Source organism: Sceloporus occidentalis, unplaced genomic scaffold (genome assembly GCF_023333645.1).
Source record: "Sceloporus occidentalis isolate IW3139 unplaced genomic scaffold, rSceOcc1.0.p SCAF_95, whole genome shotgun sequence".
In the NCBI taxonomy this organism is placed as follows: domain Eukaryota; kingdom Metazoa; phylum Chordata; class Lepidosauria; order Squamata; family Phrynosomatidae; genus Sceloporus; species Sceloporus occidentalis.
In genome coordinates, this window is record NW_028317075.1 from 733,313 (window position 1) to 753,986 (window position 20,674).

At 42.0% G+C, this 20,674-nt stretch overlaps 1 protein-coding gene across 2 annotated transcripts; it reads right to left on the minus strand.

Annotated features, from left to right (window-relative positions):
• Nucleotides 1–218: 218 nt before the first annotated feature.
• On the minus strand, nucleotides 219–8,219 carry LOC149284294 (CCR4-NOT transcription complex subunit 6-like-A). 2 transcript variants are annotated; one of them, XM_089496867.1, is made up of 11 exons: nucleotides 8,108–8,219; nucleotides 7,361–7,547; nucleotides 6,838–6,923; nucleotides 6,665–6,754; nucleotides 6,220–6,288; nucleotides 3,735–3,892; nucleotides 3,040–3,194; nucleotides 2,792–2,943; nucleotides 1,017–1,241; nucleotides 641–843; nucleotides 219–431 (listed from the first exon to the last, which is right to left on the minus strand). In XM_089496867.1, the coding sequence occupies exons 1-11, from the start codon at nucleotides 8,217–8,219 to the stop codon at nucleotides 219–221; spliced, it is 1,650 nt and encodes a 549-aa protein (XP_089352993.1). The 2 variants fall into 2 exon arrangements, with proteins under 2 accessions (XP_089352993.1, XP_089352992.1); XM_089496866.1 differs by having other exon boundaries at nucleotides 3,699–3,892.
• Nucleotides 8,220–20,674: the final 12,455 nt, after the last annotated feature.

A 20,674-nucleotide genomic window follows, 5' to 3' on the forward strand; every position in this document is an offset into this window, starting at 1 on the left:
TTTTTTTTTTTAAAGAGTTAAACAGTTGGGTTGAGGACAGATTTTGTACCAGCCCTAATGCCAAAAATTGCCTCCCTGCAACAAAAACGCAGAACGACGACATTGACCGAAGGGGAGCTGAGAGAATGCAGCTCAAGGTTGGCCATAATTCACTCCTACGGACTTGCTTTTACAGCTGTACAGGTCCATGAGAACAAGTGCCCAGGTGTAAGCCGGCACTACCTCCTGCTTGGCAGGTGTACCCCGTTCATAAGAGGCAGAAGTGGAGGATGGAGTTCCAGCTGTGTTAACAGTGAGAAGTGGTCAGAGGGAATATGGGGGTGGGGGCAGCCGGTGATGTTATTTTCCGCCATCCACTGAGGATCTAAAGGCCCCAGGACGCCGAGCACGTCCATGTGTGTCTTGGAATAGAAGATGTAGTCAATGACACCCTGTAAACATAAAAAAAGGGGAAAAATTAATTTGTGACAATACAGTTTATGCCTGACTAAAGGAAAGTTTATTACTAGTGTATTTACTTAACAAGGAGTTTTAAGAGTGCGAATGACATTAAGTTATCTTTAAAACGGCACTTTTATAAGAATTTTCTATGTACCCGCCTGTCGTAGCACTCAATTTTATGAACGCGTTTGTGACTTACCTTAAAGTCAAAGGTGTAATTGGTGTAAGGCATCAAGTTGTTTTCGTAGGCGCTCCTTAGCTGGAAGCCATGCGTAATTCTTCCATCTGGGGTTCCGTTCTTCCCGTTGCAGCTGAAGTTCGTGAGACACTCATTGTAGCGCAGCTCCTTAAAGTCTTTGTGATTGTCAGCTACAACCCCGTTTGTCAGATATTCCACAACACCTGACGCAGAGGAGAGTTAACAAGATGAGGCACAGGGTCATAAAAGGAAAGTAAAACGGAATAGATGTCCTACCAACATATTGGGGGCAACATAGGAAATCAACTACAGCCCGTTGAGCTTCTAACGTTAGAAATGTATTGCACACAAAAAAAAAAATCCACACTTGCTTTACCTGAATCTGGTAAGGAGTTAAGATCCGCACACAACACAAAGGGGATAGAGTTTGGGTCCGGTGTGGGACTCCCAGGCCGGATTGCCGCTTTCTCGATAATGCTTTTCAACTCAGAAACAAACATCATGGTCTGGATAAGCTTGACGTCAGAGTACTCTGGGTCCCAGTGCATGTGGGCATTGGCGACCATAAGCAGCTGCTTTTCCGAGTGGTGGGACTTCATCCCTGAACGGCGTAAAAACCAAACACTTAAAATTCTTTAATCCCAAAAATGCAAATCAAGTGGTTAGGTGGCAAATTGCAGTTCTCAAATAATGTATCACTACATGAAAAGCCTGCATCAGTTAACTCAAATCAATTAATAACTAAATGTATTTAAATAGATAGAGGTAGACTATTTGTGTCTCAAGGAGCAGCGATCAAATCCAGCAACAATGTTATGGCCAGCACCGTCATTTAAATAGTTTACCCAAACGCATAGGATATGCTTTAGTCCAGACCTGGGCAAAGCACGGCCCGCGGGCCACATCCGGCCCGCTGAATAGCTCGGACCGGCCCGCAAAGAGTGTCCTGGTGACTCACCAATGAGTCCGGTGTCCCCCCCCCGCCCCGGTCACTTACCTTAAACTCCTGTGTTGGAAGCGTTTGTCTCGGGTGCCGGCGCTTTACGCTGGGCGCCGGCATATGACGTCAGACGCCGGCGATCAGCAGTGAAGCGCCGGCACCCGAGACAAACGCCTCACGCTTCCAACACAGGAGTTTAAGGTAAGTGACCGGGGCGGGGGGGGAGATCCTGAGAAGGGGGGGTTAGGGAGTTAGAGGGGAGATACTGAGAAGGGGGGTTAGGGAGGGAGGTCTTACTGTGTGTGTGTGTCTTACTGTGTTTGTGTGTGTGTGTCTCACTGTGTCTGTGTGTGTCTCACTGTGTCTGTGTGTGTCTCACTGTGTCTGTGTGTGTCTCACTGTGTCTGTGTGTGTCTCACTGTGTCTGTGTGTGTCTCACTGTGTCTGTGTGTCTCACTGTGTCTGTGTGTGTCTTACTGTGTCTGTGTGTGTCTCACTGTGTCTGTGTGTGTCTCACTGTGTCTGTGTGTGTCTCACTGTGTCTGTGTGTGTCTCACTGTGTCTGTGTGTGTCTCACTGTGTCTGTGTGTGTCTCACTGTGTCTGTGTGTGTCTCACTGTGTCTGTGTGTGTCTCACTGTGTCTGTGTGTGTCTCACTGTGTCTGTGTGTGTCTCACTGTGTCTGTGTGTGTCTTACTGTGTTCATAGCTTATTCAGTTATTGTAATAAATATTTTAGCCCATTTTTTAGCTCAAAATATTTTTTCCTTTTTTTTCTCCTCTAAAATCTAGGTGCGTCTTATCAGCAGGTGCGTCTTATAGAGCGAAAAATACGGTATGCACTCCGAAGCCTTGTTCATTTTGTTCACTTCTGTGCTGTGCTAATAGTTATTCAGGCCTTACTTATTCAAGCACCTCTACCAATGACGTAGGCTTGAATAACTTTATTAAACAGCACATAAGTTAACAAAATGGACAAGGCTTCGGAGTTTGTAGTTTGTAGAGGTCTGGCCCTCTAAAACCATTCCAATTTCTCATGTGGCCCCATGGGAAAATTAATTGCCCACCCCTGCTTTAGTCTGTGCATTGTAATTTACCATGTTTTTGGTTAAATTTATTAAAAAGACAGTTGGCATAATAGGACATCAACGGCTATCATCCTGCTCTGAGCTCCTCTATCAGTGAGTAGGTTAATACACTATGACCACTCACCTCCCCCAGGAAGGTCTTTGTGGATCTCCAGCAGCACCGTAACACCTATGTTGTCCTTCGTCATGACCCTGTTCAGCATGGCTTCTGACCCTTCAGAATTTGCCATGGCCACCTGGTTAAATTCCACCGTGTGCTTCTGCACCAGAGAAAATCTAAGAAGTGTACATATGATTAGCGTACAAGGCTTAGTATGTGGTCTACACAAGAGTAATAAAAAAAAAATCCCTATCAGCATGCATTAGGCTTACTTTTCGGTTCTGAAGAATATTGCACAACCATCTACATGCTTCCGCTCTTGTTCAGACATTATTTTGGCACGTGACTTTGGAGAGAAGAAGCCATCATATCCACGTTCCTTTAATGCTGGCAGGAAAAGGGCGTAGTATTGCTCGGTTTCCACTTCCTAAAACACAAATGGCAAGTCATCATGGAGTTTTTGAGGGGAAGATATCAATCAATAAATAAAAAAAAAGAAACAAGGAGCTGAGCTTTGGATTTTTCACAATTCCATCAGATGATTGTACCCCAAATATTAATAAGCCACACAAATCCGTTTTAAGTTTAACTGCATGGCATATTTCCCAGATAAGTTAGGGTCCACTTTTGCTACCCAGCCGTTCTCACAGCATAACAGTCACCCGTGTGGAATTCTACAGCCAACTAAATGAACTGAACAAATGGCAACCACCATTTTATAACTCATATCATATATGCATTACTAATCTAGGAAAATAAGCATTTTGTTAACCGCATCTAAATGCAACAACTAGATAAGGCAAGTCCAGCAGCTCACCAGCTTTCTGGTCACAAGAGTTGTGGTGCTACGACAGTTTGAGAGGGTGCTTTGGACACCCTTGGTAATTATGAATGACGCCATGTACCAGACTCAATCGGTTAGAACCTGTGCTTGCGATGGAATCTCAGAGAATCGAATATTCTTTACCTGAAGACTGATTATATCTGCATCACAGCTGACTATCTCATCCATGATTCCTTTCCTCCTGTACTCCCAGTTTAACGCCCAGGAAGGGCAGTAGCCATAGAGCTGCCGAGTAGCATATTTATCGCACAATACGTTGTAGCACATTACTGTGAATGAAACTAAAAGGAAAAAAAAAAAAAAAGTCATTAAAATTATGTGCGCAGAAGAAATTGTAGGTTCAAAGCTATATATAAAGGATCCTTTTTTTTTTTTAAATCTAGATTCTTCAGAACCCCCCCCCCCATCTTGGCACAAAAGCCGAGCAGATGCCTACACGGTCTCCATATACACACTTGCAAGTTTACAGCGGTGATAAAGGAAATTCACAACCCCCCCCCCCCCCCCCGATTTAGACTACCCTCTACTGGACAAATATGGGACACGTTCTGCACTCGAACCGTTTAGTTATGTGTTCTGTCAAACCAGACCTAACAGCTCAATGTCGAAATTGCCAGATAACAGAAACGACCATCTGCAGGTCTCCCATCCTACAATTCAGGATACTCCGTGGCTTCCCGCTCTTGTAAAACAGGACTGGGGAAAGTAGTGTTCATTAACCCCTTAAGGACAATGGGTGGTGCCTAAAGCCATTGAAAACAATGCATTTTGAGCCTGTACATGTACGGGCTTTGTCATTAAGGGGTTAATAAGGAAATTACAGATGTGTATTTTGTAGGGCTCCAAACACAATTGGTGCGCAGATATGCAGCACAACACATCGCTGTTGTACTATGCAGAGGAAAAAACAAAAAAAAAACACAACAACAAATGACGTGCCAGATTTAGATGACAAAGTAAAGCAAAATGCTCCAGTCAGTCTGGCTGGCAGCTGCAGCTATTTTCCATGCCTTAATCTTTTCACATAAGGTTGTTTCAGGTCTGCTAATGCTATTAATTGTAGGATTAAACGTTTAATTTCCATTATGCGATCGGTTTGGTTTCCAAAAAGTCAAAATGGAACACAAGCATGAAAAATAGGGTTTGGGGATTCCACCAACATACGTTTACTGTGGACTGAAGCGGAAACTTTATTCTTAACAGCTATGCTGGCTACCAACATCCCAGTCGTTGGAGCCTTTAGGGATAAAAAAAAAAAAAGTGAATATTTACAAGATAAACCGTTTAAAAGGGGAATTCTTGACATCTTAAAGAACAAAAAAAAAAACCTACATAAAAAAGGGGAAAGAACACTTGATTGTGGCTTACACTAAAAAAAGGTTGAGGGCTTTGCGTTTTATAGCTGTGGGAAATTTTCCTCTGATTCCAGTACATACCGTGTTTCCCCGATAGTAAGACACCCCCGATAGTAAGACGTATCGGGAGTTTCAGAGGGGTCAGCTAATATAAGCCGTACCCCGAAAGTAAGACATATGTCTTACTTTCGGGGAAACACGGGGGATTTGCCTACGGCCTACGGCCGCATTAACGCAGGGCATAAGGGGCGCCTGCCCCTTAGGCCCGCCGCACCTGCGACCGGGTCCGCCACTCTAAGGGGCCGGGAAGTCCCCACCAAGGCCGGCCTTACGTGTCTGCGGCCGCACAGGATTTAAATTAAAACATCGGGGTTTTTTTTTTAACTTTATTTAACATCCTCCATGTTAAATAAAGTTAAAAAAAACTTTATTTAACATGGAGGATGTTAAATAAAGTTTTTTTAACTTTATTTAACATGGAGGATGTTAAATAAAGTTGAAAAAAAACCCCGATGTTTTTATTTAAACCCTGTGCGGCCGCAGACCCCTAAGGCCGGCCCCTTAGAGCAGGGCCGACCTTTGGGGTGTGCGACCGCACAGGGCGCCACACTCCAGGGGGTGCCAACCTGCGGCACCCGGCACCCCTCCAGAGACGGACAGTAATGTCCGCCGCTGGAGGAGCAGGCTCGCAAGGGAGCGGTATCGGAGGTCTTTAACAGACCTCCGGCTCCCTTGAGTGATTTTAAGCCGGGTTCAACCCGGCTTAAAATCACTCAAGGGAGCCGGAGGTCTGTTAATGACCTCCGATACCGCTCCCTTGTGATCTGCGCGGCAACAGCTGTTGTGCGCCGGGGTTTCTTGTCAGATCCCGGCGCACAACACTGAAGCCGCGCCCACCGCTGTCCGTGCCCTCTGACCCGGAAGGAGACAAGAACTGGCGAAGAGGAGGAAAAGAAGCTGAAAGAAGAAAGGAAAGGTAGGAAAGCATTAAATTCGAAAAATTTTTCCCAATATAAGACATACCCCGAAAGTAAGACATAGTGGGGCTTTTAGGGATAAAAAGAAAGTAAGACGCTGTCTTACTTTCGGGGAAACACGGTAGTATCTGTGCATCCCCCCCCCCCCAAAAACAAAAGCACTAACAGAAGCCAACTTGATACAAAGCGCTCAAAAGCCACAAGAGAAACGCCAGGAGCTTTCTTGTAATCCATCAACAAATTCCATAAGAGACAAAAAGCAGGACACCAAGATACCTGAGGGAAGAATTTGGTCTCGTTCTTTTAATGCAATCCACGGCCTCTGAGGAAGCTGTTCTGGATGAACTGAAACATTAAAAAGGGAAAGAGAAGGGTCAGGAAAACGGCTATCTTTTTAAATAGTACAGCATGCAAACAGGTAATGGGCACCAAGGTCACAGAGAACGCAAAGACCAGACAGTTTTTAGACGGTTGAAGTTGGGCAATTACTAAAGACTGGATATTTACAGATTAGCAAGAGCACAGAACGTTCTGTAGTTGGGCACTTTTAAACTGGAACTCACTCAGTTTAGAGAGCGGGCATAACAGGTACCTCCCTTACCAGGCTGAGACCCCCACATAGCCATGAGTATGAGTTGAAGGATTGCAGAGGCAAAATGGATTAGTCTATGGTGTGCTTTTCCAGAATATCTAGCATCAACAATATTAAAAGTGTGTATACCTGCAAGATTGTCAAGCATGTAATTCAGTAGCTTTCGGATACCATCTGGCTCTTGATAGAGACTGAGGATGTCCTGCGATAAAGGATTACCTGCAGGATGCAGCAGAGCAGTTAGAGACAAATGGCCGAGTACCAGCCATAGCCAAAGTTGCGGGACAAAATGCAGTTCTTACCTTTTAACCCCAGGTTCTGAAGCCTAAACAACCGCCCCAGTTCATAAGGTAAAACCCGTAACAGATTGTTATTTAAAAGCAATTCCCTGAAAGAGAAAGACGTATACAATGAGTGATTCCCAATATACAGCTGTAAGTACAGGTATCTTCCCAAAGAAGTTTTGTTCGCAATAGGCTTGTGTTTATTAGTTCACTATACGGCTCATCCATGTATTAGTTATTTAATGGTCAGGTCATTTAGCAATATGTATAAAGCAAGGAAGTCATTCAACAGCCTCACTGTATGGCAGGTCTATTAATATGCCGATGTATTTACACAGAGGTGTGATTATACTATTCAGACAGACCCTTTTTTCTTTGACCACCAAAGAGGTTACCTGCTCAAAGGCAAATTACATGTTTATCTGTACATTGTTCCTAGAAAACATGTCTCATACATTCCTGGTATCTCCTTTTATGCCATCATTCACTCACACACACTCACTATGTTCCATAGGCATCATTCTATGTTGTACAGGCTCACCTGAGAGACACTACATTCCCTAGCTCTGCTGGTAAACTTCTGAGTTTATTGGAGGAAAGGTCCAAATAAACCAGATTGTGGAGCTTGGCAATATCAGGTGGAATACGAGAGAGGTTATTATCACTGAGGTGTAGCACAGTCAAGTGTGTCAGGGACCAGAGCGACTGACTCAAGCTCCGCACCCTACCTGAAAGACAGGTAAAAAAAATAAAAAAATAAAATTACACAACTATAATTGGAAGTACAATTTTAAAAATGGCTACCAAAAGAACTATTTCTCACCTGGTTCATTTTCAGCACTTTTTGCCTTATAACAAATCTAATTTCACAGTTTGGCTACAAACTGTTGTATGGCATTTTTTTTTTTTTTTTTTTTTTAAATAAAATCGGATTAAATGTTATGTTTGTGCCAAGCAAAAATCCTCTCTGTGCTCTAAACCAAAAACTCGCAGCTTTCAGGGACTGCATGCTCCCATTTTTCTGTTTATCTTATTTGCCACACAGTATCCATAGTCAAATAAGAGTATGATCTAGGGGATTGAGCAAGCCTCCAATAGCAAGGCCTTAAAAAAAAAAACTTTTGGTAGTAGTGAGTGGTTGGGGTTGTGAGTTAAACCGTTCGGTGCTCTGTGGCCTATGGGGACAGCGACTGGTCGACCTACAGGCTTGTAGAGGCTTACTCTCTGTGAACTGCAGCATTTGTATACAAGGAGTCTGGGGAGGGAAAGTGCATAAAACCCAACCTACCAGAAATCTCCAATTCATCCCAGTGAGACTTCTTCCCGTTGGCCACCTCCTCTGCTGACATGATGGTATAAATTCTGCGAGGATCAGGAGGGTCATATTTTTCTTTTGGCATCCCTGTTAGTCTGGAAGTACACAAAATGAATAGGTCAGTTTCCCATGATACCTCAGTGATGATTGCACTAGAATTACATCACACAAGTAGGATGTTTGAAAGTTCTAAAACTAGACATGCCTTTAATAGCCTTCACTCAACAGGTGATAAGTTTGACTTCATACACTATGTTGAATAATAAGTAAACGTACGTCCACACAAAGATTTAAGGCTTGATGCTTTGCTACCATTAATTATGTTGAGTTGTTTAAGTGAGGGTCAGAAAGATGTTTCAGGGGGAAAAAAAGGTTTTTAAACTAACTGGGAATGGGAAGGCTTGAAAGAATTAAAACCATGAAATCCATGTAGAAAGTTCAAATGGCACATGGCTTACATATAAACACCGGTCCTGTTCTTCTCCGACTCTAGTGCTTTGGGTTCGCAAGTTCATCCCAGGCATGGCCCTCCTAGACTATTATTTCCAATAAACCAAGTTAAGTCATGTGCTATTTTATGTCCTATTTACCCAGCAGACAGCACTGTGGAACATCAGTAATAATGCAAAATAAAGATAAGGTTCAGCCACTATCGGTTCTGAAACCATGTTCAAACCACATGTTTTGCATTCAGGAACTCATTAGGAAATGCCAATTGAGAGCCATGTCCTGTCTCTGGCACCACACCAATCCACGAATTGGTAGAACAGCCAAGGGGCCGATAAAAACCAAGCCAAGGCACAAGAGGAACTGAACCTCACACAACATGGAGGATGTAGAGTAAGAACCAAAACCCAGCATTTATCAAATTCAATAAAAAATCCAAGGGAGAGAAGGTAAAATAGGCACTTAAAACGGTATCCAAGGCATAACAACCCTTCTGTAGTGAATGTTACCTGTATTCGTCCCTACCTAAAAGACACTATGGATAAACAAGGGCTTCTGGTGACAGATGATAAAGACTGCTGTTGAAATGTTAAATAAAAAAAGTTGTGGATGCTTAAGATTCACATAAATCTAGTAAACTGAATGCAGCTTGTAGGAAAAGAAATACGAACAGAGAAATGTATATTATCTTGACAGTCGCCATGTTGGAATCTAAGTAGACGCCCTCATTGGGAAGGTAACCACACACGCTCATGGTAAGTATGCAGGAACACATGTTCTGGCAATGTGTGTAGGAATGCAATTTAAGACTGTTTGGTATCGTTACATGCACAAAAGCAGAAAAAAAAAACACTGCTACAGCAACCTTACTACTTGAACAAGGCATTGAGCTATGATCCAGCAGGTCTGATGTAGGATAACACTGAATACACAAACCAAAGTTATTTCATTGCAACTGTGGAATGTATGTTGTATTGAAAACAGCTGCGAGTTTAAAGTGCGCATGTCTAGATCTTAAAAGTTGAACCCTGGATCTCGGAAACACTGGTGGCACAACAGAGTGCCTAAAGCAGCTGGCCAACAGTATATCCTAAATTATTTCTTTCAAGGGTGGTGGAGAGAAGACATCTTCCATAGAAGCCAGAAAAGTAAATGAAAAAGGATCTTATCGCAAACACCAAAAAAGATAGATCAGGAAATGGGCACCCAGATACAAACAACTGACCATAAAAAAAAAAAAAACACAACAAAAAAACCAAAACGCATACATACACCCCCCCCCAAAAAAACCATTGTGAACACAGCATTTGTGCTTCTACAGATATTAAGTGAAATGGCACCCCAAAAAGTTATGATTTTTACCTTGGTAAAATAGCCGGCCTCCTGCCCCCAGCCTTTTTGGCGTGTGCTGTTGGAATCTTGAAATATATAGAAAAAATAAAAAAATTATATATAAATAAAGCAAAGGTAAGTATGGGATTTAAATCAGACAAGCTTAATGGCCAACAGCTGCCATCAATTTGCCTGCAATATTTTGTATAAATTCTATAAGTTACACATTACTGGCAATGCAAAAAACCACCAACTGGAAAAGCAAGATGGCAGCTTGTATTACGGTCAACTTGTAAAACAGAAAAACCAAAAACATTGGTACTACAAAAAAGTCTAACGGGGGTGGGGGGGTTTAATACATATGTATCTCAATCCTTAACACGGTCTGGTATAAAGAGACTCTAAATGAGTTACACACTGACGGAAATGTGTTTAAAGTTTTAATCAATCAACATATTCCAATTAATTTCTTCTCTCACACCCTATGAAAAAGTGAAAATGATGCTAGAAACATTAGTTTATGCGGGACTGTTAATTAAACTTGGGAGTTCCCTTAACAATAGACATATGCCTTTACAGCATTAACTTCCAACACAGTCTAGATTATATAATTTTAAAAGGCAATCTCCTTTAAATATTTATTAATACAAGTTTTTACAAAGTGTTTCCAGGAAGCTTCATATTCCTGTGTGTTCTTAGCCCAATCTGCTAGACAACACCGACTCCATAGCAGAATTTGTCCTACACAATTCATGCTGCAATCAAACTTAAATGTGACTTTACAACAGGGCTACAACATATTGCCCCATGGTACTGCAGACAAGATACTTGCACGGGTATATAAAAATAATTCACTAACAAGTGCAAAGACGGGGGAAAAGGCAGATTTTACAACGGAGGGGGGGGGGGGCTACGCTAATCGCTTTACTAACAAAATGTATAGGTAAAGTAATCTTACCCGACTGTAAGCTGTTCCAACTAGCAAGTGTCAACAAATACTGCCATCTGGTGGACAATATGTCCTTACCCTTAATCCTTGTGTGGGTATCGCAAAAGGTACGTCAGTCTACAACAAAAAGGTATGTAGTCTACCCACCCATCAATATTTGCAGACCCAGCAACAGCATCTATGTATATATATCTGTCCATCTCTCTCAATACCCGCATAGACCAGGTCCTGTTTCTCTCTGCCACATCGCCTCTCACACACCAAGTGCTAGCATAGCCAGGAACGGAAAGATTACCAACCCAACTTGACTGCACTTTAAGAAGGCCGAAGCTCTGCTTGTTTTAGGGTTAACATATCCGCAGAATAGTTCCTTCGAATAAAAATAAGCCTACTCAAGATCTAGATTTAGTACACACGAAGGTGTGATTGTCACCAGGAGGTGAGCAAACAGATTTAGGTCTAAAACAAATGCACTGTACAAGCTTCAGTTCTTAAAAAAAAAAAAAAAAACAAGTTAACTGGTGAAACCAGCTGAGCAACCCGTCTCTGGTGTCCCCATAAAAATCAAAAGCCATGCCAACAGTGGAACAGTCTACCAAGTGAATAGATCGCCTTCTTGCACACTACCAACACTTTCATAAAAGCTACGGACGGAGTACACCTACATGGATCATTCCAAGAATGGGGCACGCCTTTGGGTGCCGGCATGAAAGAACTACATTGTTTGTGAAAGGTAAAATTGAACTCAAACAAAAGCATGTTCCTGTTCTGCGTGTTCTGTTGTCTTCCCACCTTATAAGACAATTATACCACAGGAAGACAGCCCACAATAACTTTGTTTACTTCAACATTGATGGTAATGTTTCCAAAAATAAGCTGTGGTCTTCTGGATTTACAAGCAGAACATTAACAGATGATGGCGATCTGTGACATGTCCATATGGCTTGTTAACTAACCCATGTTACTGTGCATATGGGTCTATTATCTGTATAGCGCAATAACACAGAATATACACATGTTAAGGGGAGAGGGTGAGGTAGGCTTCATATCTCACTGCCTTTATAGTGTAAATATGGTATGTTCCAATCCTCATTAGATTCTGACATTTGAGCTACGCCAACAAGGCACCTGGTTGCACAATCAGCGATATGCTGAACAGAGGATATAGTATTTCTACTACAATATTAAAACGTTGACAACCATAACGCATCCCCTTGCCTTGACATGCATGGGAATAGACAAGAAGCAGCCGGCAAGAGAGATCTGGAGGTTATAGGGTTTGTGAAGGCCAGCAGGCTCGGCGGCTGTTCTGTAAATGAGTTTTTGCACATTCAATAGATGCAGGAAGGTGGCCTGCTTTAAATCATTTTGACAGGAATTTGAATAATTGTATAGAAATATATTCTAATGGAATCATTCAGCTGTCCGGTACACAGCCTTATGCTTTAATAAGACTTCTTAAGGCCTTCCGACCATAACGCTACTCCCAAAGACTGGCACTCTGGGCAAATACGTTGTTGCTAGCACCCACGGCATCCCAATAAACGGCAAAATAAAGCTACATGGGAGCTGTAGCCTCGGGTTTTGGATGGTTTTAGCTCGCAAAGCATGTTATATTATACAAATGTACAAATTGTCTCTTTAATGGGTAATACGAGGTCTAGAATTTCCGAACACATGTAAACGCATAATCCAAGAAGCCACAAACAGATTTTGCCGTCAACAAGGGCAGACCAGGTCCTGCTTTAGTGTCCTTTGTTGGCTGCATTTTATCAAATGTCATGACGCAATCGGAGCCCCGACCTACGCCAAGTCACTCTGCCCACGCACGTCATTAATATTCTCACAGACCACGTGTTAATCCATAATACTACAGAGAGCTTTGTGCTGGCGGCTAACGGACAAGCCTCCTTCCCCGTAACAAGTCCTAGGTTCTCTCTAAAGCAGAACCGTACTGAAGAGAGATAATCAGGGCAGTTCGAAATTGCAGTCCATGTGATTCTGGTAAAGGACAATAAGGCTTTGACGTGGCAAGGCAATAAATCCTGTACCGATGACGTCCCTGACAGCTGTTTGCAGAAAACCAGTGTACTGAACTGTAAGAAGAGCTGCTGGCATCCTAACCACCTTTTTTGTCTTGGTGCCGTCTCTCCACAGGTCGGTTTCCCTTGCTTCTATACAAATAAGAGTATCTGCCTCGCTCTTCCGACGTTCTCTCGACGTAGCAATTCCAACTAGCATGTGATCAAGAATTAAGGCCATTTTCAGCCTGTGTAAACATACCAAATGATGGCGTCTCGCAGATGCTGTGTTAAACTCCAGATAGCCAAAGTTGTCCTTCAATAAATATTGCCCCACAAAAGGGGTAAACATGGCAATTAAGAGACACTACACGCTGTATACCAACAGTGAAAGCCGAATGCTACGATCTGTGCGACTCAGTATTTAGGGACCAAACTGCAAAAAGCTTACCTGTAACTAGAGGCATGTGCAACAAACAGTTAAGCCCACACCTGGGCGTGCAATGGCCATTTAAACATAAAGCCTACCAATGAAGAAGCTGCAGTTTATAGGCCCCCTTTTCACTTCCTTATGTGTTAGAGACTTAGAGGCACTGCTTAGTTACTGGGTTTTGTCCCCTTTAAGTCCTCCCCAGCAGCCTCTACCGAATCCGGGAAGCATTTCTACCTGCACATGCTCAGTAGCACTCTCACTGTAGTCACCGAAGCAGCAGCCAATCACATGTGGGCTACACTGGTGCTTAGATAGCATTCAGACTAGGGCTGCAACTAACGATTATTTTAATAATCGATTAGTTGGCCGATTATTTTTTCGATTAATCGGATAAAAAAAATGCAATTTTTTTTCAATTTAAAATAATGTAATAAAAAACGTACAATTTACACTTTCATCTCTTTATTGCAATGGCCTCTCTCTATCCACCTTCTTATTTTACTGACATAATAAAAGCTACAAGAACCCAAACAGTGTTTCTCAAACTAGGTTTTAATGCAAAGTTATTAGTAAATATTAATTCATATGTAACTATTTTTCAAATTTAATAAAAGCTATGAGAAAAAAGCCTTGTTTAAATTTTATTTACCAAACTGCCCCCAGTTATGCACATCTGACCCCCAGCTTGCCACTCTGCCCCCATATATGCCAGATTCCACTGTGCCCCCTGATATGCCTTATACTCCTTATATGCCAGTGATATGCAACTGAGCCCCCTGATATACCTTTTACCCCCAGATATGTTTTATGCCCCCCCGATATGCCTAATATCGATATGCCTTATACCCCCGATATGCCCTGAAATTCATAATACCCCCCCATACACCACTATAACTCACCCATACACCACTCTGGCTCCTCCCCTCCCATACACCACTCTGGCTCCTCCCCCTCCCATACATCACTTTGCCTCCTCCCCCTCCCATACACCACTCTGGCTCCTCCCCCCTCCCATACTCCACTCTGCCTCCTCCCATACACCACTCTGGCTCCTCCCCCCTCCCATACTCCACTCTGGCTCCTGTCAGCAACGGAGGTTCAGAAGACACCAGGGAGCCGGGTAGAGAGGCAGAGTGGCGTATGGGAGGGTGGCTCCCATACACCCCTCTGACTCCTCCCCCCTCCCATACACCGCTCTGCCTCTCTACCCGGCTCCGTTACTGACAGGCACTTTCACTGCAGCTTCACAGAAGCCTCAGCGTAAGCGAAGGTGAGTAACGGAGGCTGGCTGTGCGCATCGTGCAGACCCCCACCGGCTGACAGAGAGGATGATTCTCTGTCAGCCGGTGGGGGTCTGCACGATGCGCACAGCCAGCCTCCGTTACTCACCTTCGCTTACGCTGAGGCTTCTATGAAGCTGCAGTGAAAGTGCCTGTCAGTAACGGTGTATGGGAGGGGGGAGGAGTCAGAGGGGTGTATGAGAGGGGGGAGAGAGACGGAAGTGAGAGACCGGCCGACAGTGAGGGGAATCCAGGTCCCCTGCAGCGTTGCGGGGGATCTGGATTCTAGTATTATAATCCAATCTCTGTTTGAGGTCGGATTATATAAGGAGAGGAGTTTTTCAGAGCATTTGCTCTGAAAAAAACCTCTTTATAATCGATAAAAATCGATTCGATTAATCGATAATGAAAATAGTTGACAACGATTTTCATTATCGATTAGTTGTTTCAGCCCTAATTCAGACATGGATCTAATCACTAGCATGGGAGTTCCACTGAGCACGTGCAAGAAGCATATTGTAGTAGCCCCCGTGTTTTACTAGCAACATTCTGGGGTGGAGTTACAAGACATGGAAGTCTATTTATAACTAACTAAATGCCTTTAATGCAATAAAAGGCATATTGAACATGAATTAGAGTGATGCGAGCATAGAAAATTATAGCGTTAATCTACAAATAAACTGAGGACCAAGCCAGAATGTAGAAGCTTGAGAACATCTTTCTATAGATATCAAAAACTTTGCAAATTCACAATGTTTAGTGTATTTCATACTATGTTCATTAGGAATAATGAGCTTAAACATATCTAATGTCTGAGAAATAGACACAAATGGTTGTGAAAACGTGTGCTTTAGTCAACTGGTGAGCATCCAGCACACATTGGTACCATCCATGATACATCTGGAAACAGACGGCACGAGCTCATTTAAAAAGACTCACAAGAGAATCCAGCTACTGCATAAACGCAGGCACGTGTTACTAAAATGCACGGCAGCCGGATAAACAAGAAAAACCCGTGTAAACTGGTGACCTTGAAATTTCTTTAAGAGCCAGAGGGTGTGGATATCATTAAGAGGGAGTGACTCCTTCTCAATAACTCAGAGAAGGAACGAGGGCAAAACAAAAGAAAATGGGGTCATTAATGATATATTTTGTTTTAAATGGCAGCACAACTGGTTCTGGAGTTCTAATGTTGAGCACATTTAATAGGAAATATGAATGGTGTTGGAAACCAGCGTTTGTGTGAAGTGTATAGAGCCTGTGAGCAAGAAACGGAACGGCCTGTCTATCACTTGGTCAAGCATGGAAGTCATGATTAGACGTTAAAATGTTTTGGTATAATATATACACACACAAAAAAATAAAAAATCAGGAGTATGCATTGGAACTACAAGATCTATACAGGCCACGTATTGATATCACTAATGGCTGGATCAATGGCTCATCTGTGTCCCTGAAGCTTCAATTATAGTATCAGCCAGATGGAAAGAACACCAATTCACGGCTCCATTTAGCATGTCCAAGTTACTACTCAGCTTCTTTCCCCCTATTCCAATAATAAAAAAAATAAAAAAATCAAACATAACATTTCATAAATCACCCTACGTATCCTTAAAAACGTATAGAAATTGGCAGCAGAGGTACACTCCGGATCTATTCCCAACAAAGAACTCAAGCATAAAGAACTACCACGATTCCCTATGAACAATACAAAAACACTTCCAACATTTACAGAAACACAAATGTTATTTTTAAACGGTCTTTGGAAAGCAAACATTTGTCTTTCACGTGCTATAGTTTAACAGATCAAGCTGATAAAGGCACAGATGTGATCAGCAGAACCCAAGAAGGTTCTCCTCTACATGTCCATCTCCATAGGTTTAGTTGGGCACATCAACACCTTATTCAGAAGGTACCAGCCAGTCCTTATTTAAATGGAAATAAGCTACTTCAAAAAGCCATTACGTAAAATACCAAGGACGGCAATAAACGTTTATATACTGCGCTGTTGACACAGGAAATGCTTGCACGGATAAAATGTATATTTGCGTTTCGCGTGCCTTCCACTGCATTCTACGAGCGCGGTTACTAGTGTAAGCACGTGCAGATGTATACAGCCAACATTCATATGCTGGCAGCAATTAACTGGTAATACGAACTGCTTCTTACATAATGATACCATTTCAAAACACAATAAGGGATACATAAAGCACCGTTCACGACTACATACATGGCTTGCCTCTCATTAGCCTTATAATGCAAGGCCTGCTTAGCCTGGCCCAAGGCCTTCTTATGGTTAGCTAGTAAACAGCCTTGAAATACGAGACTTAAGACACCACAGAGCAAGAGGGCTCATAAGTTCTGTTTATATATTGTGGTGTTCTTAAGTCTTCATAAGTGAACAGGCAGCCCTATAGCTAAATATTTTGTTTAGTATTTATGCACTAGTACAGGGGTGTCCACGTTTTTTCTGCAGCGGGCCACTTCATCAGAATTGTATACGTGCGAGGGCTGCACTAATTTTTCACTGAGAGAAAATATGGCCTTTAATAAAATATGCAGATTAAAATAAAGTAAATGACACAAAACCTTTACTTTTCCTCTCACTGATTTCTGGGCCTACAAATTCAGGATTCTGGATAAGTAAAAATAAAATAGTTCTATTTATTTTAGGGATGCACTAAAACAAAAATTCTGGACCAAAACCGAAAATTCAGGGTTCACTTAGCCGAAACTGAAAGTGCCCCCCCCCACACACACTTTTAATAAAAAGTAAGTTACACACCAAAATTGTACAAAAAAATGATATATTATGATTGTTAACAGCAATCTCAGGCATACCCAGATTCCAGCATGTACTGGTTGGCTGGGCATTGTATTTTTTGCCGAATTTTAGTGTGTAACCACACTTTTATTAAAAGTAACACCACAATTGGACAAAAAAAAAAAATCAACAATATGACTTGGCTTGATAGGAGTGTGATTGCTAACAGCAAACACTCTTTTTATACCCAGGCAACCAGTGAATGCTGGAACCTAGGCATGATGGGACTGTGATTGCGGTTAGCAATCACACTCCTATCATCCCAAGTCAGCCAATACATGCTGGTACAGGGTGGCTGTAAGTGCAGACCCCATACTGCTGGCAGCATCACTACACAAGGGGGGCAGCTAGCCAGGTTTCAGCATGTACTGGCTGACTTGGCATGATAGGAGTGTGATTACTAACAGCAATCACAGTCCCATCATGCCTAGGTTCCAGCACTTACACATCCATGCTATCACACACACACACAAATTCATTAATTCACAGATTCATTCCCTCAATCAGACATACTTATTCACACAACCTTACCTGCTCTACAGCTCTCGATGCCGCTCAGACTTCAGCAGGGGGCGCGGCCTCCCTCGTTCTCCCCACAGAGGAGGCAGGACTGGAGCAGAGAATAGCCCCTCCCACAAGTAAGCAGCAGGGCTCTTGTGATCCTGGCTGCCGATCTCACGCGGGCCGCACCTCGAGGTTCCGCGGGCCGTATGTTGGACGCCCCCGCTAAACAGAAGCTAGACTGCGCCCAAGGAGTTACGCAACAAGATAAGATTCCATTTGTTGTGCACTCAGACGAAAACTTTGCCAAGTAACCTTTTTGTAGGACTGATGATCAAATTCTGATTATCTCTACATGCTCCCAGGGCTTTAGATACTTTGCTTTTTGACCCTTACTCCAAACAAATCACGTGGACATTTCTAGGTACACACACTTCTGTCGAGTGAGAACTTCCTAAGATAATTAGTGACTAGAGACATCCTCATCCTGCTTTACTTTCTCAAAACATTCCACAAGGTCTTCTCCACTAACCAGGCCTATAAGAACAGATATTTCCTGGAGTATGGGAAATGTGTCATTTAGTATCCATGGCTCTCGGGACAGAGCGAGACATGTCTAGACCATGTCCATAAGGAATAAGAAGTAAGATGCAAACTTCTACAATGTACTCCATCTGGTCATTGTCTTCATCGCCTTTTGTCAACTCCTTCACGATGTCCATTGTTGCAAAATAACTAGTAGATTCCCCATTTTCTTGCATGTGCCGAGTCAAAATCTCCACAAAACAAGCAACTATTTACCAAAAACATAAAACCTATTTATATCTGCTTACTAAAGCGATATTGGTAGTCTTCCTTCAGACACTGAGGGGAAAAAAATATTCAATCCAATGAAATATGTAAAGATGCTGGCATCAGCGATATACAAACTAGGACGGACACTCTCAAATTAGATTTGAAACCCATGTATATCTGTACATTTTCTATTTGCCAACAATGAATTGGCAGGTGACGTCAACACATGAAAAGGTGCCATTTCTGGTCATGTCCCGGCTCACTTTATTTGTAATCCAATCTACTGTACCCAAAAGAGGCAACCCAAAGTTGTGGTACATGCTGCTCCTTCAGGTTATGAAACCAGAACCGTTCCAAGCATGGCATACATTTAGATATTGTTGAAGTACTAAATGGACACCATCTGCAGAAATTGCTGATATAACGATCTTAAATCTGAGATCCCTGTGAGATATACAGAAGATGAAACAGTGTCTTATTGTTCAAAGCTGACCAAGACATCTGTCCAAAGCACAAGTAGATAGAAGCACCAAGAGCACCCGTCATGCTTCAAATGGTATCATATATATATATATATATATATATATATATATATATATATATATATATATATATATATATATATATATATATATATAGATAGATATATATATAGATATATATTCAAAATTCACCCAAAGGGGGCCATGTATAATGGGTTAAATGGGGTTTTATGAAAGCATTCCATGAGGTGTTGATGCTGACTGGACCGGTCCATTGGTTGCTATGGCAAAAAATGCTTTTCAAACTTTGCACACACACACACACACACACACACACACACACTACTTTTATTACTATCCTCCGATGTATCGGGAGTAAACAGATAGGTTTGAGCTGGAAATGGACAACCCTTGGCTATACAATCCACTTATGTGTACATGATGCATGCAGATGTTTCTATAAAAAAACAAATCAGCCAAGAAAGTAGAGCATTTTTTTGTGCATTTCCATTCTGGTTGTACAAAACCAAACTGTTCCCTTTAAAAAGAGTACTTTAAGAAAAAACAAACAAAAAAAACCAAAACAGAAACCTATATACCAGAAGATCATTTTGCTATTGCAGTAATGCCTAAATGTATAGAACATTAATCCATGAAAAACTCAAAGTGCCACATATCTAGGTCAACTGCAATGACCAGCCATAAAACAAAGATAAAAATATAAAAAAAAGGTTAATTGAATAAAATAAAAAAATATAATATATATACACAAGTGTACAAGTGTGTGGATAATGGTATATGTATAAAAAACAGGAAAAAGTATTTAACATATTTATACACTAATGGAAAAAGTTTAACACATAAGACGGTATGTGTTGGGAAATGTGTAATAAATTTTAAACTCTTGTACTAGCCTTTTACTTAACTTTGAGAACACAGGGGAAATTTTAACCATCCTCAACATGTAAAGCATGGTGGAAAAGATGGTTGTTGTGTACGATGTATAACATGTATACACACAGTGCGTGTAACGATACTTTCTCATGCTATGAGTCACAGCCATCTTGAGGAAGGGAAGAAAAATCAAAAAGGAAAAACCCAACACGGTCTGACCTTTTTCACATATTGTATACATCTGCAGCCTGTGACTCCACAGACCGACAAAAACAACTCGAGCGAGCAAAAGATCCAGAAATATCAGGTCTTACGGGACAAACCCAACTTAAACCCTCAAGCAGCGGACTGTACACACAAATATAAAAAATATATAATAAAAGAAAGCGTGAGCTCTCCTGCTGGTTGTGTTGCTTTTTCACTCTCTTTCTTTGTAGGCCTCGACTCTGTGTATATCTGCCTCCTCCTTCCTTCCTACAGCTCCCACATACATGTCTCATGTGATTATATGTACATACAGCAATAAGCACGGCAGTTGTGCAATCACCAAAGCACTCGACACGGCACGAAGAATGCTTTGTT